General features: G+C 46.6%; 1 protein-coding gene across 1 annotated transcript in view; it reads left to right on the top strand.

Annotated features, from left to right (window-relative positions):
- Nucleotides 1–22,587, top strand: part of TTBK1 (tau tubulin kinase 1) — a 127,547-nt gene extending 104,960 nt beyond the window's left edge. Inside the window, exons 16-17 of the mRNA XM_044429669.1 lie at nt 18,593–20,172; nt 22,176–22,587. Coding sequence (XP_044285604.1) covers nt 18,593–20,172; nt 22,176–22,587 — 1,992 coding nt within the window. The remainder of the gene's footprint in view (nt 1–18,592; nt 20,173–22,175) is intronic.
- The last annotated feature ends 3,328 nt before the right edge of the window (nt 22,588–25,915 follow it).

The following is a 25,915-nucleotide window of genomic DNA, read 5'->3' as shown; positions in this document are numbered from 1 at the left end:
CACAGACTCATGCCTTCTGTCCTCCGCATTTCCAGATCCCAGCTCCAGCAGGTGTGGGCCCGCTTTACACACAAAACATAGCCTGTGCCGGGGGAAGCAGCAGCCTTTGTAATGCAATAATAGAGCCCACCGGCCCCATGTGTCACCCTTTAATGCAATACTGCATCCCAGACAACTTGGCCTAAAAGGTACGGTCAGCTTCTAAGTCCCCTGCAAGAGAAAAATACAGAGACTCAGAACAGCCACGTTTCTCGCTCTCTTTCTCCTCCACTCTGCTGGGCCAGAGGCTGCATCATGGTTCAAGATGAGGATACAAATAGCACGGACCTGTAGCACACGAGAGGGTTTTCTGTCAGCGCTCTGGGGCGGTGGCCCGCAGCAGTGGGGCGGGGCAGTGGTTGTAGGGGTGGCCCCAGTGAACGGACTGGAGAGATTCAGACTCAAGGGGAAGGCAGTGCAGGTACCAGAGGGAGCTGTCTTCCCAGCCGGATGAAGTCCATGCAGATTTTCCTGTCTGTCGAATTGTGGTGATGCTAGACTACAGATGGAGGCCTTCCCCTCACGTTTCATTAAGCCCTTGATTCAGATCACCATGTACAACGTGCTTGAATCAAGAGCTCAGGAACTGAGGGGGGTTCACAATTGCATATTTTGCAAATTATTGCCAAAATCATAGTACTCTCATTGCAGCTTGTGCATCACGTACAGACTGCGTCACTTGCTCGCCTGTGACTTTGTTTCTACTCTGGCACTTTTTGAGGGGGGGGGGTCGTCTTTTCACCCAGTATAGATCCACTTGCACTTATGCTTTCCTAGCTTTATCTGTCAGGCATGATGGTATAGCACAGTTTTAATTCTTTCTTGACCAACCTGTTGATTGATATGAAGGCTTCTTGGCTTCAGAACAGGGAGGCCACCTGCCTGCCTATCTGCCTACCTGTTGCCTGGCCTGGCTTTACCTATTTCTGAAGTTAAGCAAATTTCATGTTAATGTTCTAGGAAGGAACTGATCCATACCAATTCTAGTTATTTTTAATGTTGAAAGACAACAAAAGATAACTCGTGTTTTTCCATAATTCAATAAGCCTGCGTGTCTTGATGGAGAAAAGGAACCTCATCAACCAATGCATTAGGGCAGCCGAAAAACATGTAGTATTTTATTGCTAGAATACCACCTGTCTTTTCCTAGTTACATTTGATTTCTTTTGAAATGTTGACTATCCATTGAACAGAGCCAGGAAGAATTGACGGTATCTTTAAATTGTCAAAAATGATTACCTATTAGGCTCAATCGTTTCAAAAATTATTTAGAACAGACACCAATGCAATCCTATGAATGTTTAGACAGAAAAGAGTCCTATAGTTCTCAGCATTTCTCAGCCAGCATGCAAACATGCATAGGATTGTACCTTTAACTTGTCAATAATCCTCCAAGTCCCCGCCCACCGCATCTGACTTCCCTGAAACCCTTTACTGAGTTTGAATTGCCATTAACTTGATGCGGAACGTTTAAGCAGGCGTGAGTATAGTGATGCAGAGATGCTTTGAAGAAGTTCATTGCAAAACACAAATCAACAACTCCATGAACTTTGCCGAGGGTGGAAAGAATTGGAATAGTGAAGGTTGTGCAGTTGTGGTTGGTTTTGTGCTTTCTCTTAGAGCCGTTGTGGGCCATAATGGTGCATTTATGCCGAAAGGTTAAGTGAGGTTTGCCCTTTCACAGGTGCCAATATAGATGGGCCAACATGCTGAAACTGGATTTCCAAATCATGGTTGGCTTAAATATAACTTTTTCTTTGTTTATTGATTTGCACTTTTATTCAGTTTTATTTTCAAGGAACATCATGCACCTGTAAGGGATAGTGTTTTCCTCTTATACAAGTCTTACCTTGTGTACCAATTGGTACCGTTGTGAACTGGTAGCCCTATTTTAATTATTAAGACAGGCTTCCTATATTTGCTGTGTCAGTGAAGCATAGAAAGAAAAGGTTGCACAGAAATGTGGATCGCCACAATTCCCTTCAACTAATGGTTGTTGTTATGGTTAGTCTCTTCCTTTAGCTCTCAAGTAAAGGACTAAAGTGTGTCCTACTTTTCAGAGGTCAGTTCTCTGTTTTGAGGCTTCCTCTGTTTGACAGGCTCCACAGCCAATGTCCGGTTGAAGATCAAAGATCCAGAATAAGGGAGAATAGGAAGGGCCTCGAAGTTGCCCATCTGCAGTTAGCAGCTGGACAGTAGAAAGAGCAAGCACATAGTCATCTGGTCATGGTCTTTCCCATTATGGTGGGAGGGACTGTATTTCTATTTAAATTATGGTCATTAATTCTATATTTGCATATGCACAGTTATGCAAATCCACCCCCCCCCCGAAATCTGAAAGTAGCCATCCTAGTCTGAAGAGGGCCAAAGGATGCTCTGTTTTGCATGTGAAAGATACCAGAATTAATTCACAAATTATGAAATTTTGAGATTATATGTCTTTTTAAGAGAGACCTTCCTAAGAGCCTGAAAGGATTTTTTAAAATAATGGATTTCCAACTGCAGCATTTTGATTGGCAGCTTGGTTCCCACATTAAGCATTCATAGAGCCTGAAAATAAGCTAGAATCGCAGTACTGTGGCACAGAATTGTCAACCAGCTGCTGCTTCTGAAGTGAGCCGATTCTATAAATGTCTGCCAAGCAGTGGGAGATTCATCCAGAGCAAAGAAGCACAAGCGGCTCTGTCACCTTTCCCTTTTTTCGTCATTTCACAGGAACCTTTCAGGTCCTTTGGCCTTGGGCAGCTAGCGTCTTAAGCCCTGTCCACTATTGGAATGCACCCATGAGAGCGTCTCCTTGGAAGTTGACCTAAGTGTTGCCCCTCCTCAAAGAAGCTCAAATGCAGCAAAAGCAGCGGCACCATTTTGAGCAGAGGCTGTGGAGGAGGGCAGGAGAGTCCCAATGTCTGCTGTTCGACATGTTCGTAATTCAGTCACAAACCAACAGTGTATTTCATTTATTGTGGTTATGAATTTCTATTTCCACAATAATAGAAAATGTATCTGTGTAAGTCAGGCTTCATTTTAATTCATAGCAGTGGGTTTTGTGCTTTTTGATATGCACATCTACTGCACAGGTACAGGTTCTCCTACCCTCCCTATACAGGTACCCTGTGGCCAAAGACCAGCAAACAGTAAATCTGACACGGGTTCTGGTGGCATTCTGTCTGCCCCTTTCAGCAATAGTATGAAAGCTAATTATCCAAGATTGAACAAAAAATTTAAAAAAGTGGCTGAAACTTCAAAATGTACATGAGCATACCTGGGATATCAGACAATTTCTAAATCCGGGGCATGTTCTCAAATTTACTGTTTTCTAAGAAGGGAATGTGACCCCCAACTTCAGGCTGTTTCATCATTGTTTAAATATATTTGTACTTATTTATATGTGTATCTCTCCCTCCCTTGCAAGGTCAAGTGCTTTGATCAAACCCTACGTGTTAGCATAATGTTCCTGTTTGTTTTTCTCCAGATTTTATCTTAGTTAACAGTTCTGTCTGCCTCAGGGCCTTCAAAATATTATGTGTGTGTGTGTTTCAAGCAAGCCAATCATACTTACTTTTGTTCTGAAGGATTCCTTGTTCTTAGATAAAATGTGGTGGAACTGAACAACGAGGAGAAATTTTGATCCTCTGGTTTCTAGAAGTTAGCATCCATCTTGAGTCAGAGAGCCCCTACTTTCAATTCAGTGTTACCATGTTGTGCGTGTGCCTGCATGCACACATGTAAATAATGAATCTTGAACATAACTTTGCATTTCTAAGGCTGCACTGCTAGGCAGATTCCTTCAGATTGTCTCATTAAACTTGGTGCAGGCTATCTCTATATCAGCCTTCCCTAAACTGGTGCTCTCCAGAAGTGTTAGGTTATAATTCTCATAATCTGCAGATGCACAGAGCATACTGGATGGAGATGATGGGAGTTGTAGACCAACTCTTACTGCAGGCGCTAGGTTGGGGAAGTTGTTCTAAGTAAGCATAGAGTTTGGCTGCAGTGTATCTTAATCCCTGATTAGAAGCTATGTCCTATAGCGAATTACACCATGCATAATTTGGAAGCTGATGAATGGAACCTTTGCTAGTCATTGTACATTTGCTTATACAGTATACATTGCAGCAAAGACTCAGCTGTAAGGTAATAGCTTTTTCCTGCCAAGTGACTTGATGTTCAAAATACCTCATTGAAATAAACTTGATTTGCAGTGAATGGGGTTTGCACCAACAACATCTCACTGACAAGAGTCCAGTGTGAGGATCAGAGCCATGGCAAGCATTCAGCAGTTTATTTCAGAGATTTCCTGATGAGAATATAATTGTGATAGCTATTTAGATTGGTTTTTCTCTATGCGTCATAAGGACCCAAAGTATTTTCAATCACTTGCACATCAGTTTGTCCTCTTGCATTATTTTGTTCTAAAAACTGCACAGAGCAATAAACATATAAGCTGCTCTTTATATGAAACATTCATAACAAAATATTGCTCAGATTTTAGTAGAGACACCTTAGCTCTTTGGGAAACTGCAGCTATGTTGACTCAATATGAATAAGAGCTCCTTAACCACGGTCGCCTTTCCAGTCTTTTGCCTCATCACCTTTCTTCCCTCCAACTGCATTCTGGTCCGGTTACTACACCCTTTATCACTCTTTAGTAGTTCATTTTTTTGCCTCCAACTGTGCTGCCGCAAGAGGCATTTGTACTCAGTTCTTCAGCCTTACCGCTTCTCTGCACTCCTTCCTGTCAATACCACATGACTTCCAATTTCCTGTAGGCTCTCTCTGAGTTTATATTTCCAGGCAAACATTTGGTTTCCTTCATAGTAATGGCTCTGATTTTCAAAGGCAGCTGCCTTTCAAATTGGAATGTTTATGAACAGTCCATGATTTTGGAGTAACTCAACCAATAGTTTGGGGATGGCTTGCAAGAAAACAGACAAGCAGTTCCTAAATAATGTATATATGATAATATATTAGCTTTCTATGGCATCTTTCATCCCAAATGTTCTAAAGTGCTTTACAATTACGTGTACACACTTGTGTGTGTGCATGTGCCTGTATATGCATAGTATTTATTTACTTAACATTGCTGCTCCATAAGCAAAATTTCTTATTCTGCTGTTGAAATGCCTCCATCTCTGGAAAAAGAGTAGGACCATTTGATTCAACAGTTGCCATGCTGCTACACCAGTCTATGATAAGCTGTGGAATGCGAGTGAATTTAATGCTCTGGGAGGATGCAAGGAAAATGGGTGTGAGTTGGAATGTCTGCAGGATCCTGGGGGTGCAGGAGGGGAGGGTGCGTGGGTGGGCAAGGGTTCATTAACGTCCAAAGATGGTCAGAATCTCAATTTTCTGCATTTCTGAAATAGCACCACAAATCCACAACTGTGACTCTATTATCAGAATCCATGAAATGGCTTTTATTTGCCATTTTGTGAAGTAGGATGAGCTCCCCAGTGATAATACCTTTTTGCGTGAGTGTTTGAAGCTTGCATTAACATCCATGTGGCTTCATTCCCCCATCACTGAATTTCATTGGTGCTTCCTCCACATTTATTATGGCTTACTTTACTCTGTGGCGTGGAAATATTTGAATAAGGAAGAGCAGAAGGGTTCTTGTTCATTTGGATGGGTTGGTTGTGAAGCTGGTTTAAGGAAACCAGTTTTAAGCGTGGAAAGTGTTCTAGCATGAATGTGTTGAAATTCTAGAAAAAGTAAACTTTTACCTCCCAGCAAATGTGTGAATTTCATAATTCTCCATTTTTTGTAAGCACATTTTTCCACTTATGGGAGACACACATGCACACACACCTGTGTTTGTATATTACGGTCAGGTCAGTTAGTGTATACTGTTTCTCATGGATGTTATCCCTGATTGTGAACGGTAGGCCAGCCTGCCATTTCAGCTGGCTCACAGGCATTTCTACATACTGGGAGAATTCATCACCAAAGAAATGCCCTGGCTTCTTGTTACTTTATACAACAGGTCAGCAGATAAACCTATGGATAAAAAGGAGGCACCATACCTTTCTACTTGAACTAGCATGTACCTGTCACATTGTATGTCTTGTCCATTATTGTTCTTTCACTGATCTTTTTGGGTATCTAATGCAAATGTGAAAAGGCAGCACAGGGTCAACCTGAATGGACTTTCACCATAAGAATCTATGTGCAGGCTTTGTGTTTGCTTGAGAATATGGGTGTATTTTCCCTGGCTGCCTTCTGTTTAATCTGTTGTTTCATCAGCTTCATGTAAGTGATAGGTTGGAATTGGCTGGTTATGGAAATAAGGGCCATTTAAAAAACCATATGATGTTCTTCTTTCTCATATTAGCTCCATTATGCCCTACTGCCAGATCTTTCATTTCTCAACTGGCTGGAGGATGCCTGAGGCTCATAAAACCAGTTAAGGGCCCAGGCTTTATTACAATGGTATATCGTTAGCCATTTGCCTTGGGAAGATGGTGTCTACCTGGTATATGATGGCCTTGTTTGAAATGGGTATTGCAAAGCAAGAACTTTGGTCAAATAAGTGAAAAGCCGCTCTGGCAATTTTCCTGAAGGGGTGAAATGGCAGCATCTATGTGGCCCATAGATCAGAGTCGTCTGGCCTCTGAACACTCATCAAAAAAGGATGCTGTGATTTTATGAGCTCATTCCAGCACTGGAAGCAGGGCCCAAATTGTATCCTTTCACTGGTGCTGGAACCTTCAGGCCTTATCCTTTGAGCAGCTGCTCTTGCAGTGCAAATTCTCATCAGATAGGGCTTCAAGTCGACTTTGTACCTGCAGATTCCCACCCATAGTTTTGAGGACCTCCGAGGCCGTCAGAGATTGGTTAATGCACTGTCTTGTGCCACTCGCATCCCGTGATCTGCCAGCTGTCTCACTGTGCAAGAGTGCTTGGTTTAAGCTGTGTGGCACCGTGGCTTGTGATTTCTTGGATGTTGTCTTTCCCCACAATGGTACGACTCTGGTAGAATGTCGGAATGTTTGCGGGGGAGGCTTTGCTTTGGGGCGTGCTTTTGTTTGTTTATTTTTTGCTTTGGTATGTGAACACTCGATCGATGTTTTGCCTCCTTCCCTTGCTATATTCCTGTTATTTAAACTCTTTCCAGTTCACTATAACACTGAGATCTGCATTTGCAGTTGCACAAGACAGCACAAAAACGACATTTGTAGGAAATGTTTCTAACTCTCCATTTGATGTATTGCAAGTCCTTCTTTGTACTACTCAAACCATTGAAAAATGATCTTCTAATGAATGTACTTTTTTTAAACAAGCTGCTAAACCATGTAACCTGGGGGTTGAAAGTTGATCTCCACTTTGCATTCTCCTGCATGCAACTTCACATTCAGATACAAAGTTGCTCTACAATTTATTTTTTTACTATGTGGTGTGTTTTCTGTTGGGTCCTGTCATTTCAGTGCACCTGGCTTAATTATATCTTCTTTATAAGAAATCACAGAGCTTCCTTATCAATACTTCATTGCCAGTGCAGACAGGTGATCTGCCCACACGAAATGCATACATCCTGCAAAAGCTGCTCCGTGCTGCTCTGGAATAAGGATAGTGCTCATGGGACACTTACTTGCCCCTTCACTTTGGTCCTTCTTGAGAAAAGCAAGTGCATGTTCATACGTAGCATTATAACTGTATCGGGAAGAGACAGGCATTTTCAGACTGCTGTACTGCTTTCCTCCTCCTATTTAGGGTGGGAACAAGAATCATTAATGAGGTTTGCTCCCCCTTTCCCATGTCTCTGGTAGGTAGAAATATAACAAGATGGAGGGTCCCAGAGTGAAAAGTAGGATTCAGTAGGGGGAAACCCATGCTGTAGCATGGAACCTGGCAATACAGAGGTTGCGGGAGCTAATGCATTAAAGCCATGCGGTGGCTCTTGTGACTTCTGTGATCCACAAAGCAGCTATCATGGAATGCCCCGGCTTCCGAAATCTACAAATTCTGAGCTTGTCAGATCTCCCAGTTCCAACTAAACCCCTTTTTCTGCTGGCAGAGGATAATGCTGCTTCCAGGATATGCTAAGGTCCTGCCAGTAGCAACTGCTGAGAGAGAGTGAGGGCAAGAGATGGATGGATTTTTAATGGTTGCTTTGCCAGCTGCATTTCTCAGGGCTAAGGCCTCTTCCAGTTTTTGATGCCTGAAGTCACTTTGATAACTTGTTTTTCGTTTCTGAGGCCTTCCAGCTTCCAGACATAAAAATGGTAATCTTCAGGGACCAGCATATCCTTCCTTTGCCTTATCTGCTAAAGCTGCAGGTTTGCTGTTTCTGCAGGTTTACTGGATCAGTTGCGATTTCAGCAGTTTGTAGTAAGTTTCTGAAGGGATTCAAAGTTGGATTTCTTTGGTTTTCTGCCCTGTTTATGTGAAGGTGTACATAACATTGTGGCACTTTCAAGAGCCAGTATGTACAGAAGGGAACCAATCCTTTCGCTGCATTTGAGAGATTGGGAGGAGAGTCTGGGCTCCACCGCGGCCATGATAATTTGGCTCCACGGTCAGGACCTGTCCTCTGTTGTTCCAAGGGAGCTAATGGGTAGCTGTGGCAGAGAAACGGGTTTTGGCTAAACACTGGAAGGATTTCCTAAGGACAGTGGAGCAAGCTGTCTTGGAAGGTGGTGGCTCTCCTTCAGTACAGAGGCTGTATGGCTGTTTGTCGCGAATGCTTTTGCTGCATTCTGTATTGCAGATGCTATAGTGACCAGGTGTTTGGAATAGATGGCCTCTGAGGAACCTTCTCACTCTGTGATTCTCTGGTTAGCCAGGGTCCCTCAACCAGACTATATGTCAGTGCCGAGATATCCCTTAAATGTAACCCGGTCAGGATGGAAGTAACTGGAAAAGAAGCGCATGAGTCACAGTTAAGACTGGTGACATCACATTTGGACCAGCCTCTTGTCTTGTTTTTCAAAACATCTGTTTGGATGTTTTGTGGGGGGAGTTGTAGAGGGAGCTGATGTTTAATATTTGAAATATCCCTTTGGATGGAAACCTCAGCAACTAGAACCATTGTGGAGCTGAAATTCTACATATTTCTACATAAATATGTTTAGCAGGGGCCCTTGCCATGGCATCAAGGCTGAAGGAGGCCCAGGAGGCTACCTTCTTCCTGGAAGAACTGCTAGTTATAACATTACTGTGTGGAGGAATTAGCCTGGAAGGACCAAGTTGCCTGAAGGGGTTCAAAAGTTTGCTTTTCCCTGAGCCTTTTTATTATTTATGTGAACTCCCTGTTAGAACCTAAGGTAACACCCTGAACCCCCATCTTTCACCTTTTTGTACTGCAATAACATTGTATAATATGCTTGCACTATTCTCCTGGGCACACCAAGCATGCGAGAAGAAAAAAAAATGAAGCTTTTTCAGAATTAAAGAACTGTATTATTTGTGTATATAGAGAGACTAAAGGTGAGAGAGAATTTGAATTCTGTCTCTTGTATAAAAGCATGCACTGAATTACTTGTATGTAGAACACGCTGTAAATGCTGCAGAGTACTGTAAGATCCTACACTTGAAATCACAATTAACAAGCAACTTCATCTTTTAAAAAAAAGAAAAGAAAAGAAGAAACAAAAAACTAAACCGAAGCTGTGCAATGGATTTTGTGCCTTTTTTAAATCCATGTATGTTAATCCAGACAATCGGAAAAAAGCTTGTATACTACCAAAACCTTATTAAAGAATGAAAGGCAGAACTTTGTGATTATTGGGGGTTTCTTTGAGTTTGATCATCACTGGAACTAAGCTGTTTGTTTGTTTCTTTGTTATGCAAACTTCAGATCCATTTGGAAGGATTCTGCTGTTGGACAGTACCTGTACATCAGCATGTTAAATACATACATGTTAAGTACATGTTAAATACTCAGGGTGGGAGGACAGGAAGGGAAAATTCAGCTCTGTTGCTCTTCCTGTCCTGCACTGGATGATTGGGAACTCCTGATTTTGAAGGTTTACAATCATGGAATGCATAATCAATAGGATTGCACTTTTAGGAGCTTCTCTGGATACTGCATGGTGATATTTTAGAATTTCCCCATCCTTCTCTAGTTGCTGTCCTCTCCTGGCTTCCATAGTGAGCTCTGAGACAGAGAAGAACAAGAAAAATGGTTTGCTCTTTTCTGAGAGCTGGGAAGAAGCCCACAGTCTGCAGCAGAATTCTTTATTGATAGGCTCAGTCTTCCTTTTAGTGGGAGAGAGCGTGTGAGTGCAGTACAGTGGCCTTCCTTCTCGCTGGGCAATGGGACAGGAGAGCTCCAATACAGACTTGTATTGTGGAGAAGATAACAGCAACCACCAAACATGCTAGCAAAACAGGACTCAAAGATTCCTGCTGTCTCAGGTGGACCTGGCAGAGGATGCACTGCCTATAGAGATGCAGCATCAAAAGCATCAGACCTTCAGATGCATGCAGATGCACTTGTGTGCCCGCCAGCTACTATCCTCAAAACCAGCAGCTTGCATAGTTTCTGGGGCCTGTTGAAAGAGTTGGTCAGATAAGTAAAGGCTCTGATCCCGTAAAGTTGACCAAACTGAAAGAACCCTTGCCGATCTTGTATAAGTACTCCCATGAGTGAAGGAGAGACCCCAAGACCCCAAAGCAAGTGCAGGAGCTGCTCTCAGGCTACCTGTAGCTTGAGTGGAGGACACTGCTGTTGCACTTCCAGCACTACAGGATGACCACACTCAAAAGTCCCAGCTGCCTGAGCCACAAGAGAAAAAGAGATGTTTCCGTCTAGAACAGACAACACTGTGCTGATGGCAAACGGCCCGACCTGGGAACAGACTGCTTTCTCTGTTTTATTTTCCTCATTTTTTGTAAGCTGTCTCAAGATGCTTGTAGTGGACGAGTTAGAAAAGATTTTAATTAATTAATAAATATGATCTAGATCATTTGAGGGAGCTGAAACTGGCAGTGGAAAAGGAGATGCTTTCTCAGAAGAAAAGCAAGAGAAGGTGACTTTTTTGGTCCTGTCAAGAGTTCCTGCTGTAGAAGGTATGCAGGAATTATAGCACCAGCACAAATCTTGGCACTATGCAAGTAAATGTTAGCACAGGCAAGGCCTTATGCCAGATTTCTGTCATTTTCCAGCAGCAAATAGCTTCACAGGAACACCTGCCTGGACCATCTCATACACTGAGCTGGTGGCCATATCCAGGGAGGTGTCTCAGGGTTTACCTCTTCATGAGCCACACAGGATCCGAATCACAATGGATGCGACTCCCTTCACATGGGGAACTCATTGGAAGGGAGCGGTAGCTCATGGGACTTGGGCACAGCACGAAATGTGTGAGTATTTAAAATTTCGAGTGCACGTCTACCGCTGGCAATCCCAGAGCAAGATCTGGGAAGGGCACTTTCTCTGAAACAGCCATGTTGGTGAAGGTGCATCTAAACAGGCATGGGGGTGGGGGCAAAGGGTGGGATGCCAGCACAGCAGAGCACGTCACTTAGTGCTATGATGAACTGGCTCAAACCATCCAGTGGAAAAAGTGGAGAAAGTAGAAGCTGCATCTCCACGTCTTGATCAAATTGCAACATAATTCAAAACTTATTTTCACAGATCCAGAAAACACTAGATGAAAGCTTTTATGTCAAGAATACACAGATATGTGGAATGAATGCCTTGTTTACAGTGTGATTTCACTGGATATACTTCCTACCTCTCCAGCTCTTTCTGCAGTGTATTAGAGAGTGCATGGCAGAAGTCATGCTGGCCACAAAAGAACCCGGGTTTTGAAGCATTGGTAACTTCAGCCTAGAAGTGCTGGAAACTGCCAGGGTAGGCAGATCTGTTTGCACTGGACCCAAGTTGCCATCCTCACCCAGATCAGTTCCAGGTATTACCAGGATGGCTGATCAACGAGGCTTGCGAAGGCTGGCTCTCCTAGTCTTGAATAAGAGCTCTGTGACCAGGGCCCACAACAAGACATGGCTGTGTATGTCAGTTGGAATTCCCAAAATAGGACTGCAGCCAAAGAAGGCAAAGGCTCGAGAGATGTAAGGGATTGCCTTTTAATGAGTCTGTGTACTTTACTGCTCTCAGATCCCAGGTTTCAGCACAGATCAATTCTGGGTTGTTTTGGGTGATTCCACACTGGGCATTTACTGTGAAAATGGCACTCTTTGTTTGCCCACTTTGTACAGTCAGTTACATTACCTTATGAACAATATTCCCATCAGCCCCGGCCAGCAGAGCCAAAGTTGATGGGTAACATGAGCACATCCCTCCACTTCCCCCTTCCCATAAGATCTTGGCAAAAGGCTTCTGACTACAGTCCTTTATTGAATTAGGCTGGCCAGCCAAGGTTGGCTTTGTAACACCAGAGTCAGTAATAATGAGAAGCAAACATCAAATTAAAGTTCCCGTAGTTAGTTATTGCCAATACCAAGCTGGATTGCTCACCTCCCTTCCTCTCCAAATGGAGCTGGCTCCACCATCAGAGACATGTGTGCTACTTGTGGGCCAGATGGTGGGCATGCCTGATGTTCCTTAACTGATCAACTCATTTGACCTGATGTCGCACCCTCTCCTCCTGACCCTCCATGTTCCACGGTGTCTTCCCCAAAACCAGAGGTGGTCTGGTTCTCACCAGCCACTTGGCTTATTCTGAAGCATGTTAACTTTGGCATTTCAGCTAAGCATTCCAACCCTGCCTCTTCTTTCAGTTCAGATTCAGAGTCTGAAATATCCGCTTTGGAATGCTGTATTTTGGGAGAAGTGGCCCCAGTGGAGCATGGGAGTGGAAGTCCAAAGCATCTGGAGGGCTGCAAGTTGTGTAGCTCTGCTGTAGTGCCCCAAGGATTTTCCCTCCAAGAAGAGGAAATAGCGTGCAAATTCCCGGAGCAATTTCATAGCTAGGGAGTGGCTCATATTTAGCCAGTAGCCTTGTGATTAAGAGTTGATCAACAAGGCTCTTGTGGCTGATTTGTAAGAGTCACAGAATGGCCAAAAAGGACAGTCCTATATTTGAAGGGAGGTCCAAGCAAAGTCCAATTTAATAATAAAGGACCATACTGGTTGTCCATAAAAGGACAGTTAAGATTTGTTTCATTAAAAGAATAAAAGACCCTAAGAAGAAAGGCCACAGGACAGGAAACTGCCCAGCAACACCACCCTAGGTCTCCTGGATGCAATATTCCTAGCAATATTTCAATTTGAATGACAATCACCATTTCTAAATTAATTATATAGGCATAAATTAAAGCACTGCAGATTTTCTGCAAATGCATACCATTTTTGATGCAGTATAAGTGGCCGTCTTAAGTGGGAATGATGGTTCCCTGGAAGCCTGTGTCATTGCCATTCTGATAAGCAGGACAGCTAATCGGAGCGGAAGGTGACATCAGACTGGCTATATGACGTACCAGCAATGGTGAAAGGAGAATCCATTCTAGGGGCAGTAGCCAATGTGACGCAACTGCTAATGTAAATTAAGTTGCACTACCCTTAACTGTCTCTTGTGCAACATAGTAAGAGTCCCCGTCATTCGCTCCATTTAAATTATGCCTCCTGGCAATTGCACAACGTGGAGCCTCATGTTGCAGTCATGTGGCATTTTGTGAGCTAGAAGGCAGAGTGGCCAGTGGTGACGTACAGGGCACCACTACAAAGAGGGAGCCACACAAAGTGTGGCAGCCCTCTTGAGATGTCTGGCAATGAATCCCAGGATTCCACTGTGGAGTGAAGTGTGTATATCCTGAAATTTGTCTGTACTTCATCTCGCTATAGTACTATATCACTGACTCTTTCTGAAGCGATGTCTGGATGCAGTCCCAGATCCTCTGGGTGGGTGGTTCTTGATTCTGGCCCTGACCCCAATTCCCAGAAGCGAGAATACACATGGTTGGGCACCTTCTGAAGGCCCACAGACCATCAGGGAACCCACTCACAAGATTCATCTGGCATTGAGCCTCCTGTCAGGCAAGCTATAGAAGCTGTGAGAGAAAGAAGATGAGAATCAGTGGAGGCATCAATGACCATGGGAAGTTTGACTCCATGAGGGAGGGACCCCATTAAGGGTGCCTTGGCTAGGATTCCTTAAAAACCTGGAGCCAGCACTGATTGGGATGGGGGAGTTGTGTTCCCTTGAAAGGAACAGGTCTGAATTTTGGGGGTACTATTGCACCCATCTCTGTCATTGGGCATCCAGGTGACCTCACTACCATAGAGCACCCATTTTAGTAACTTAGCTGTGTAATAACTGCCCGTTTTTGGCTTGGGTGCTCTAGCCATTATGGTTCAGGCACTGGCAATCTCACTACCCAGTGGTACCCAAGCTTTTCCATGCCCCACACCCCTCGAAAATGCTTGATGTTTGTACTCCCTACAAAAGTAGTGTGTTTTTGAAGATGAAGGAGTCAGATTTCTAATTTTTGAACTGCTAATTGAAACACCTACAGTACTGTGGGTGAAAAAATCGAACCCAAAAATAAGCTTTTAACAGTGCATAAAATTCAAATATAAATTGAGCAATTAGCCAAATTATTGGGATAGTTTTGGGCAAAAACATTGAGATTTGCCAGTTTCAGGGAATTGTGATGCAGCCTTCCTTTGCCACACCCCCTGAGCTGCTGTCTCACACCCTCTGGGGGTGTGGGCACCCCAGGATGGGAACCTCTGTCATAACCAGAGGATTCTAGTGCACTCTGTGCAGGACTAGCCTTGTGCTCGGTTTGGAAACTGCAGCTAGGATGCTCTGTGTGATATGCAGCCATGTTCACATTCCATCTGTGCTAAAAGCACTGAATGGGCTGCCTGTTCACTACCTATTTTCATCATCACCTTTTTGACCTGCACAGCCCTAAACAACTTGGACCCAGGATACCTGGCAGATTGCCTTCCCTTATGCCCACACAACTTCCCTGATCTTCAGAGGTGAAGATTCGGTGGTCATTCTGGGACCAAGAGAATGTTGTCCTGTAACATCTCAGAAGTGGGCCTTCCCAGTGATGGCACCTGCCCACACTCTAGAACATTCTCCCTCATGTAGCAAGGGAGGCAGCAGATGTAGCATGTTTTAAATGTCTCCTGAAGTGCAATTGTTTAAGCAGGCTGTCTCTGTGTTTAATTAATTGTAATTAAGTAAGGTGCTGCTCCATTTTAGGGGTGGGGATTGTATTGAGTTTATTGTATCTATCTATTTATAACATTTCTTCACCATCCATCAGCTCATAGGCTTCCTGGGTGGTTTGCAAAATTGAAAATACCATAATTGATATAAAACATACATAATAAAAGCACAGTAATATAATTATTAAATACCATGATACAGTAAGACAATAGTACAATAATCCATCACAGCTAAATCTCACTCAGAGGTACAGTAAAATATGGTAAAAATTAAGATAATAATCTAACTTCATTGAATAAATAAAAGGTTTTCACTCGACGCTGGAAGGAACAGAGGGTGGGCAGCAGATGTACCTCTTTGGGGAGCTGATTCCGCAGGTGGGATGTCCCAACTGAGAAGGCCCTTCCCCTAGTGGCCACCCTCCTTACTTCCTTGGGGGTGGGGGGTCTCTGAGAAAGACCTCCACTGATGATCTCACGGTTCGCATAGGCACATACAGGAGGCATTCCTTCAGATAGCCTGGCCCCAAACGGTATGGGGCTTGGACTCATTTTTACATATATTTTAAGTGGTGATTTAAATTTTGTCATATGTAAACCACTTAAGGCACAGCCCATTGAAGGATGTCTGTCACCCTCTGAATTTGGAGGATCAAGGGCATTCTATATAGCAGGGGAGGAGAGCAGAGACAAAGGTCACCTCTGTGTTTCCTCTTCACTTCACAGAGGAAGAGGAGGAGGTTGAGGTACCATCAGGATGTGCTGTATCTTGATGGCACCAGTCTGCTCCTCTCCCTGCCCCTAGAACAACCCTTAAACTAGGGTTGGGATGGAGCTCACCAGAATCCGTCCCTTCAGTATTTGCAGACTTCTCCTTTTGCTCCGCCCAGTCCTGCAAGGCGAGCTGAGCTGAGAGGAAATCCACAAATGCTAACCTCCTTCTGCATCAAGTGCAGCAGTTGCGCCTGGATGCTGCTTGGGCAGCAGTTGCACCGGGCTCCTTCCTGGCAAGCCCCTGTGCAACGACGGTGCAAGCGTGGTCCCTCTTTTGCATTAGGTACTGCAGCGTGAGTGGATGCTGCACGTGGCACAGAAGAGGGCGCTGCTGGCACAGTGCATTGGGCTTGGTTCCCGGCGGAAGAATATCTTTTGTCCTGTGCAAAGACAACAGACAGCCTCATAGTGACAAAATAAGCATTTTAAATTCTGCAGACTCATTCTGTCTTTTAAACATTTGTATGGATTGGTAGGAACACCTCTAGATTTTTTGGGTCAAGCACCATAACTTCCTATTCTCAGAAACCCGGGTGATGTAGATCAACATGCAAATGACAGTGCCATTTCTTATCCATCTTGCTTTATAGCTGTTGACATTCTCACTACCAGCATCTCTGCTAGAGCATTTCATAGATAAGAGCACTGTTGGATTAGGCTAAAGGTCTATCCAGTTCACACTCCCCAACCTCCACATGTTTTTGATGTTGTCCTCCAGATGTTTTGGATTTCAGCTGCCATCAGCTCTGGCCAACATGCCAGTGATTAGAAATTCTGGAAGTTATTCTCTGAGGCTGGAGAAGGAAGATCAAGGGATTCAGTGTAGTTCCCAACACTTGGTATTCCTTCCAATACTCAGCACAGCATGGAAAGACCATATAGCCATAATCACTGGTGGCCATTCATAGGCTTAATCTCCATGAGTTGTTCTAATTCCCTTCTACAGCCATCTAAGGAAGAGACCGTACCCATGTCGGTGGCAGCAAATTCCAAGCCTATGTTTTCTGAAGGAGTATTTTCCTTGACTTGCCCGCACCTGATGGATTGTGTGGTGATGAAATTCCTGTTCTCCACATGAAACTTGCTTCCTAGATGTGTCTTGAGATGTTCTTTGATTTTGAAAGAACATAAAAAGACACACGCACACGAGAGAGAGAGACAATTTATTCATTTATTTATGTGCTATGCTGTCCAACAGCCTGCTCTCTGAGCAGTTTACAACACATAAAACATACAGAATAAAATATGAACTGCATTAAAACTTCATTAAACAGTTGTACAAAAATTTGAAACCAAATTTAAAACGCATATACAGAATTAAGAATTAAAATAGCAACGTGAGTCTTAGGACCTGTTTAAGCAGTTAACAAAGCCTCCGTAACCCAATTAAATTACCTGCAGTAGAGGACAGTCTTACCCTGGTACCGGATCCATCCAGCACTGGATTGGATCCAAGATCTGCCTCCTCTTGAAGGAAGGGCTCTGTTTGGGCAAACTGCCACCACTCAATATTTGTGGATCCCCCTTCCTGCCGTACTTCAGCATCTCCCCCATTCAGCAGGTTTACCCTGCCATCTTCGTGGCAATTCCAGAGGCTGGAGAGGCTTCTGTGGATAGAAGCAGGGAGATCCATTTCCATCTAAATCTGTACCCAACCACAAATCTTTCCATTTTATAGTACTTGTGTAACCATCTCTCTTATCCCTGGATGTTTCAACTATGCAGGAATCTCCCACCTGTAGAACAGCTTTTTCAGTGGTTTTTTTTTTCATGTGTTACTTCACGTCTTCTGCTGCTGAACAGCGGTGACCCATATTTCATTCCTCTCCTGCTTCATGTTCTCTCCTTTTACCTTGTGCCCTGCTCCACTGCGCTTGCTCTTTGTGTTTGCATTATGGCCCCTGAGACTGGCTGATGCGTTAACTGAAGAGTAAGCATTTGCATTGTTACCTCTTAGGAGAGATCATCAGACATCACACTAGTAGGCGGTAAAGGAGAGGCTTTAGCTGCTGCTTGTCTTCAGCAGCAGTGGCCTGGGATAGTGAGAGGCAATTGTCTCTCCTTCCTTCCGGCTTGTGTTATATCCAGATACACGAGATGAAGTCCTGAAAAAGAATGAGGGGGGCATTCAATGAACTGTTCATCAGACATCCCAGAGGACATTCTTGGTGCTTCAAACACAGGGGTTTAATACCATGTGGTAATGTACCTTCCAGTCTGCCTAAGTGTATCCTCAACTTCCTGTTTTGTTTTCTGCAGTATCCATCATCATAGAGAATTTCCCCCTTACCTCCAGCTCTTTTTATGTTGTCATGTGTTGTCTAGATCGGGGATGAGCTACTGTGCTCGAGGGACACATGTGGTCCTTGGGATAATTTCAGAAGCCCTTGGAAAATGATTGGTTCAGACTGCCAGCAAGAGGCTGCAAGGCAAGGAGAGACAGGAACAGAGAGAACTCAAAACTGGCTTCAGCCCCAGTTGCTGCTGGCAGTGTTTGGTCCCCAAGGAAATGAGGCCATTGGCGGAAAAAGGCTCTCCACCTCTGCTGTAGATTTTGTTCTAGGTCCTACTAGCTCTCCAGTGATCAGACCGACTCCAGACACCACACCAGTTTTCATTGCAGTCTTAATGGTTCCCTAGATAATAATTATGTATGTTTTTAATGTCTTGTTCCAGGTATTCACACTGAAGCCTTTTGAAATGAATGGTCTCCCCAAGGTGGTGCCTTTAAGTTTGCCTTATCAAGATTTCAAAAGGGATGTGTCAGAAAACAGGGAAAGAGCCAGAATCCTCCAGCGTGTAAAGAAAGTGGATTTCTCAAATGTTGTTTTAACTGTCCCTTGCAAACCACCTGTAGCCCATCTGGAAATGGCAAATGGCAGATATGAGGAAGAAGAGGAGGAGGAGGAAGAGGAAGAGGAGGAAGAGGAAGAGGAGGAGGAGGAGGAAGTTGGTGAGTTAGGAGAAGAGCTTGACATGCACAGCGACTCAAGCAGCGACGTAAGCCAGAAAAGTACTGAGCATAGCCAGGAAGGTGCCCCGTCCACCCTCTTGGCAGATGACCAGAAGGAGTCCAAGGGACGAGCATCAGCTGCAGAAGGAGACTTAGAACTTGAGGAAGGCTCCAAAACATTAGTTCTCTTTTCACCAGGTGACTTAAAGAAGTCTCCAGTGAACACAGATTTAGCTCCTGATGTTGATCTTGGAACTCTTGCTGCATTGACTCCTCAAAGCGAAAAACCTCAGCCTATGGGGAGCCAGCTTGATGTGTCTGAGCCAGGAACACTGTCCTCCATCCTAAAGTCTGAACCAAAGCCGCCCGTTGCTGTGGCCACGACCTCCTCCCCTTTTACCAAAGTCGAGCGCACGTTTGTCCACATTGCTGAAAAGACCCACTTAAACATCATGTCTTCCGGTGGCCAGTTGATGAGGCATGAGGAGTACTCCACCCCGGGGCAGTTTGATGAGATAATCATTGAGGAAGAGCTGGAGGAAAACCAGGTGTTGGTAGAAAATGGGAGTGTGAATTCAGCCCTGGAAGGGGGAGAGATGGAAAGTTGTGCTCTCTCAGTGAATCACATAGAAATCACCTCTGAAGCAGCAGGGGAGCAGGCCCTGCTGTTGAATGGAATGGATAAAGCGGATGAGCAGGAATTGGAAGTTAAAAGCAAACCTGTCTGTGAGTCTGATCTGGAAGAAGCTGAGCGGTCTGGCCTTGAACATAAAATTCTTGCAGTGGAATCCCTCCAACAAGCAAAACTGCCTCCAGATGTTCCAAAGGAAACCCCCAGGAAGCCCATGAACATCAGGTATAAAAGCCGGATTCCCATCTTGTTCTCAGAAGAGGACACTGGCTCGGACCTTTCAGGCTCGCAGTCTGGCAAGGAGAGGCTGTACAAGAGGCTGAAGCAGCAAGACTTGGCCCGTCTGGTGATGGAGAAAAGACAAAGCCGTCTGCTCAGGTTAGCTTCAGGGGCATCGTCCTCCGCTTCCTCCAGTGACGAAAGGCGGAGAGCTTCAGAAACCTTGTCAGCCACGGGCTCTGAGGAGGACACTCACGACTTGGATGACTTTACCCCGAGGAAGATGGGGAATCAGGAGAAGCGTCCCCTGCTGAAGACAGAAGAGAGAGGCTTGAGCACAAAGAGCAGAATCCCCCGTCCCATCGTGCCTGTGAAGCCACCTGGGACAGAACTGCATTGCGGGAGTCCCTCGGCTCTTCCACCACCAGCACTGAGTAGCAGTCCGGGCGACACGGCTGTGACTAACAGGTAGGCCTGCACAAGCCGAGGCTTGACCATGCCAGGCGGCGAATGCGGCCCTGGCGTCTTCCGTTTCACCTGCCCGGTCAGCCTGTCCTCCAGGCTGTTATGGCCCCTTTTCTTGCAGACATGCTACGGTGCGGGGCAGGGAAGAGCAGGCAGCCCATGGGGCTTCCCCGGCCCTTCCGCAGTCTCTCCTCCTCGGTCCCCCACCTGCACTGCTCTTTGGCTTTCACCGTGACAAAGCCTAATGGGAACACAGGGGGCAGGGAGCATCTTCGTGTATGTTCGCAGGGGAGCAGGGGCTTGGCCCTTTCCGCTTCCAGCTTTCCCCCTCCCCACACACAGCTGGCATGCAGCCCCCAGGTGGCTGGCCCAGGAGGCTGAGAAAGGGAGGTGCGAGCACAGGAGTGGCCCGCACTGAAAAGATCTGGGGATCAAACAAAGCACCGGTTGCATCTGTCAGTTTGTGTGTGCTCTAAGGGGTGAAGTGCCCCAAAACCAACCCCTCTGTCTTTGACAAGTGCACACAGAGACTCTGACTCTTAAGGGCACCCCTATTTGTGTATTGGAGTGTATTGACCATGGAGAGGAGGGCATTAGATTTCGGGGGGCAGCAGGAGGGGAAACACTACAGGGCAAAAGGCCCGCTAATCCAGGTGATCATCAAGGCCTTTCTGCCAGCAAGCGCCCATGAAGGGCAAGGTGGTGGGGCATATGGTTTCTCAGAGATTCGGGGCTCCAAGTGGAAAAATGTGGGGCTCTAGCCATAGCAGGCCATTTCCAAACACCGCCTCTCTTTGCCAGTGAAGGTATCTATTCACTGCTAGAAATTTTCTTTCACAACTGGATAGATACACCCCAGACTGTGGAATGCACTCCCCAAAGAGGTTCACCTGGCGCCGACTCTATACTCTTTTCGGCACCGGGTAAAGACCTTTTCATTCAGCCATCATTTTAATAATTAAGGATTTTAGATGTTTTAAGATCTGACCGCAGTCGCATTATCTTTTCTTTTTTCTTCCTTTCTTCTTTTCTTCAGTTTTATGAAAGTGCTTGTTTATGTTGGCCTATTATCTACTGCTTTTAATTATTGTATTATTATATTATATTTTATTTAATCATTTTAAGCTGTTCTGAGCCATTCATTGGAAAGGACAGGATAAAAATGTTTTAAATAAATAAATAAAATCCGCTGGGGTTATACCTTGCCTCAATAAGAACTGGGGCAACTAAAGTTGCCATGCTGGGAAAGAGCAATACCGAATTAACATAAAAACATAGAAACAGAGCATGTCAGAAGGGGTCTCCCAGGCCATCTAGTCTGACCCCCGGCTCCAGCCAGCTCTGCTCATGACATGTATTAACCTAATGACAAGTACTCACCTAATACTTCAGACAGCATTGCAGCTTGGCTGCATGTTATGTTCTTCCAGTAGGGACAGGCAAAAGTTATTTTGCTTTTACTCCCCAGAAGTTGATCTCCAGTAGTCAGGGTGCTTGAGGGCAAGACGCTTAGCCCTGTACGTCTTCCTGCAGGAGGGATGCCGTTCCTTTATGGCGAGGGGATGGACTCCCCCTGCCCTCCTCCACTATGCAGTTGCTCTGTGCAAGTGGCCAGTAGTGCAGAGGAGGCCGGGGCTCCCGCCACCCCACCCCCTCTTTGCAAGGGACCAAGCTGCATGAAAACGAAGCCTCCTCCGGGCAGTTCGGCGTGTGTGCGGTGTGCCCAGCTCACGCACAGTGCAGGGAGAAGAGGCCATGCCGACTTCTTTGCCGAGTGAGGATGGCCTTAAGGACAGAGGGTTCGTGGCGTGGATGTGCACGTGGGCACAGAGAGGGTCCCACCGCCTCTCTCTTGCCACGTCACTGGCAGGCTTTAGGCAGCGTCTGTCGAGAGTTAAGTGGTGAAGTGCCCTCTGTTGCTGCCACACCGCCTTGTGTGAGAAGCCGTAGTGCAGTCTCCAGACTAACGGATCTCTTTCTTCTGCTTCTGTGATCTCTCGCTGCAGGCTTCAGGGGCAAAGACTGTCCGGGAATGTACCTGGTGATGCCCGGATAAGGCCGCTGCCACCCGCTGCTGTGACTCCCCTGCGGAGCAGTCCCAGGAAAGCTTCCTGCCCTCCACCCCGGAGTCCTGTTCTCCCCTCGCGGAACCTCAGTGCTTCCCCCAAAAGCCAGTCACTGTCCAGGAAGGAAAGTCCCTCCCCGTCCCGGCAACACAGGCCGGGGACTGCACTCCCTCCCCGGGCCCAGCCTTCTTCCAGGGCTCCATCCAGAGCTCAGGCCGGTGGCCTGCTGGGAGACAGCCCCGCCTCGTCGCCCAGCGTGCTCCGGAAAGGACACAGAGGGAAAGCCCCGACTCACACTCCAGCAACCAAAGGAAGGCCCCTAGCCCAGGAAGGCAAAGCTGCTGCTAGATAATGTTCTGCTGCTGCTAGCATTAGACGTACCGACCTCCCATCTCGCCAGGCTGGAGAAACCTCTGCGTATAGTATGCACTCAGTTATGCCGCAGCGCAGCCTCATGCGTCGGAAATACAAGCGCATAGCAGCTAGCCGTCCTTCAGTGCTTCACTTGCCCACACGCCCACGCTGTCTCGATCCAGCTCCTCCCTGGCTGAGACGCCCCGGCCAGCTCATGCTTGCTTGCTCTTGCCAGCCACCAAGCAGCGACTCAGGCAGCCCTCCTAGTGCCTGACTCTCCGTGCACCTCGGCCGCCTCTTCCACCTCTCTGTTAGCAATACCACGGCCGCCTCTGCGGAGCCCTCATGGTCTGGTGGGAGGGGAGGGGATGGCTTTTCTGCTGCAGGCGTCAGCTGCAGGCAGCAGGGAGGTTGAAGGGCTGCACGGAACCTGGAAGAGGAGGCACGGTGCGAACCTCTGGATGGCCGGGACAGCCCAGCGTCCCTTCTCCCTGCCTCCTTGGGCCCTCCTTTCACGTGGCTCCAGCCAGCCCGGCTGCCCACTCCCTTCTTGTATGTCTCGCTCGAGTGCTGACGGAGCAAGAGCTGTGGCCAGATTCCTCCGTGGCTGCCCATGGGGGACTCCCACCTGTAAGCCAAAGGCGAGGGGCTGCACCCTCTGGCGTCGCGTCTGACCAACTGTCTCATGCCACAGCAGCCAGGCTGAGCTCGTTAGGGGAGGGGCCCTGCCCTTGAAGCACACAGCTGCACCAGTGTATTCTGAAATGGGGGTTCTGTCTGTCCAGTGGGGCACCTGCAAGCAAACCATCCCCAGAGAGGTAGCATTCCATGTGGAGTCAGCACGGGAACTGGTCAAGCGGCCTTCGTGTTGGGGGGGGGGGAGGAGGAGCAAGGGGCAAAGCAAGTAACCTGTAAAGCCCCAGGCATGATCTGTGGAGGCTGTGGTGGTTCCCGCATGCAGGGTTTCCTCCGCATCCAGATGCAAGGCTCTCCTGCTGGGATCTGGTCCCTGCTAGCAGCAGCCCTTTAAATAGGCTTCCGATCTTCAGGTGCCTTGTGATGGTGGCGTCTGCTTTCAAAGCCCAGCAGCGAAACCTTCTCTACAGTATTTACGGGCTGGTGCATGTCAGGGGAGCTCGTTTCTGGGTTGGCATTTGCTCATGGGGCTGCTGAGGATGGCGAATAGAGGAGGCGTGTTTCTTCCCATTCTTTGGCCCTCAGTATAGGAGAAGATGCCACTTAACTTGCCTTCCAGGCTAAGGAAAGGGCATTTGATAGATAAGAGAGGGCATCTGAGGGCCCACGTGTTTGGAATGAGGGCCTTCAGCAAAGGCCATGTGCCTTTTGTACTGCGAAGTCTGAGAACTGGAAGGGAACTGAATCCGATAGGGCGGCATCTGTATGTGTCTGCAGGTGCTTGAAAGCAGGGAGCAGAATGGCTGAGCAGAGGAATCGACTGGGTAGTAGCGCTTGGCTCACCACCCTGGGAATTGCTCCCCTCCACAACTAACAGGCGAGGAGGGGAGGAAAAGGAGACTGGTCTGCTTAGAGCCCAAGCTATGCACATTTAAACCAGAAAAGTCCCGCAACTCCCAGCATGCCCCAGCCGGTTAATTCCTGGGAGTTGGGAGCTGGGCATCCTGGAAGCAGTAGGCCCCCTTTCTGTCTATACTTGCATAGAATTGCAGCATCGGTCACTTACCTATTTAGGCAAATATCTTCTGGTTGCTCAGTTTCTCGAGCTGATGTCGGCTGCTTGGTTGGCAGGAGGAGGAGCTTCACGATGCTGTGAATACCTCTTGGGGGACCTGGTCACTCCTTGACCCCACGGGAATGGAGGGCTTGGTTGTGAGAGGCAAATCTTTGGTAGTTATTTTGCCAGGAGGTGTTCAGGGGCCGACACCACCCACGCACACAGTCCACATCTCTGGTGAGATCTTTTATACCACTGAATTAGAAAATGGGATTATTTTGCTCGCAGGGCAAGCACTGTTAATTCTTCACGTGGCCGCCTATCGGAATGAAAATGAGGATGACAACAATATGACTGCTATGGCTTTTGGCCAAGGAACAGAAGGGCTGTTCTCCTGTCAGAGGCATTGTGATCCGTGGCAGCATTCCAAGAGAGATTTGGGATCCGCAGCAGACAAGGCTCTCTGCGTTCCTTGGTAGGAATTCCCATCACCACCCGGAGTGGTGCAGCCGGAGTGGCAGCATATTTATAGGAGAGATGGAGTTGCCGTGGGGGTTTGAGAGCGAACCCCTCAGTTTCACCAGTATTCCCCACAACTACCGTGTTCGTTCATTGTATTTGTACCTTTCTCACCCACCGGAATTACTCATTCCACAATTCCGGAAGCATGAGAGATTGTTGCATTGTTGCAGGCTAATTCAAGCCCACACAGTTTTCTCAGTCTTCCTCTAACTGGTGCTGCCACATGTTTTGGATTTGAACTCCCACCAGCCCCAGCCAACATGGCCAATGTGCAGGTCGTCTGAGAGCTATAATCCAAAACTTCAGGAGGGCACCAGGCTAGGGAAGCCTGCCATGCCTTATTTAGCTTTTCATACCTCTTTTGAGTAGAATGCTTGAGTATTTTGTTTAAACACCCTCAAATACCCTCCATGCCATCTTTCAAATCACCCTTCCTGCCTATCTTCATCATCCAGTGTGGACCATCATCCCAAGAGGAACCTCCTCATGTGTTCATTACTTTTCTCTCTCCATTCTTTCTGTCAAACATGGATGGCCTTTTTGGTGTGGCGGGCAGACCCATGATGCATATTAAGATGACAGCCTTGTGTAATCCTATCGAAGCAGAAAGTGGGGTGAGCCAAGAGATCATGTGCTGGAAACTCCACCTGCCTTGGGAGGGTTTTCCACAAATCTGGCAATGATGTTCAGAACTGCCAGATCAAGGTGACTCCAGGCCAGGAATAGCTCTGTGAGATGGTTCCAAGTGCACCAGTTCCTGGAAAGGCTTCTTGCTTCTAGGGCTGAGCTTCAAAAAGAAATGCAGGAGATCAAACTGAGCTAAACTCACTAGGGATGTTGGTGTTGGTGCCAGTCCACAGCATGTTGATCCCCAAAGCGGGGATCCTGCTGTGCCTCCTGCTGTGGCCAACAGTTAAAAGTTTTGTTGTACCATTCAAGAATAAATCTCCCTTTTCATCTGCCCTTCTGAGGTCTGAAGCCAGCTTTCCGTCCTCCTCTGCTGGCCGGGCTGTGCCTTTTGGAAGTGTTTTCATGCAACATCCGATGCTGCATGACCATATGTTTGAACGTGTGTGCGCGGCATTACCATCTGTAATGTGGCTCTGTGGCG

This window comes from Varanus komodoensis, unplaced genomic scaffold, assembly GCF_004798865.1.
Source record: "Varanus komodoensis strain SLA01 unplaced genomic scaffold, ASM479886v1 scaffold2, whole genome shotgun sequence".
Classification (NCBI taxonomy): Eukaryota; Metazoa; Chordata; class Lepidosauria; order Squamata; family Varanidae; genus Varanus; species Varanus komodoensis.
This window is presented reverse-complemented; position numbering and strand designations above follow the sequence as displayed.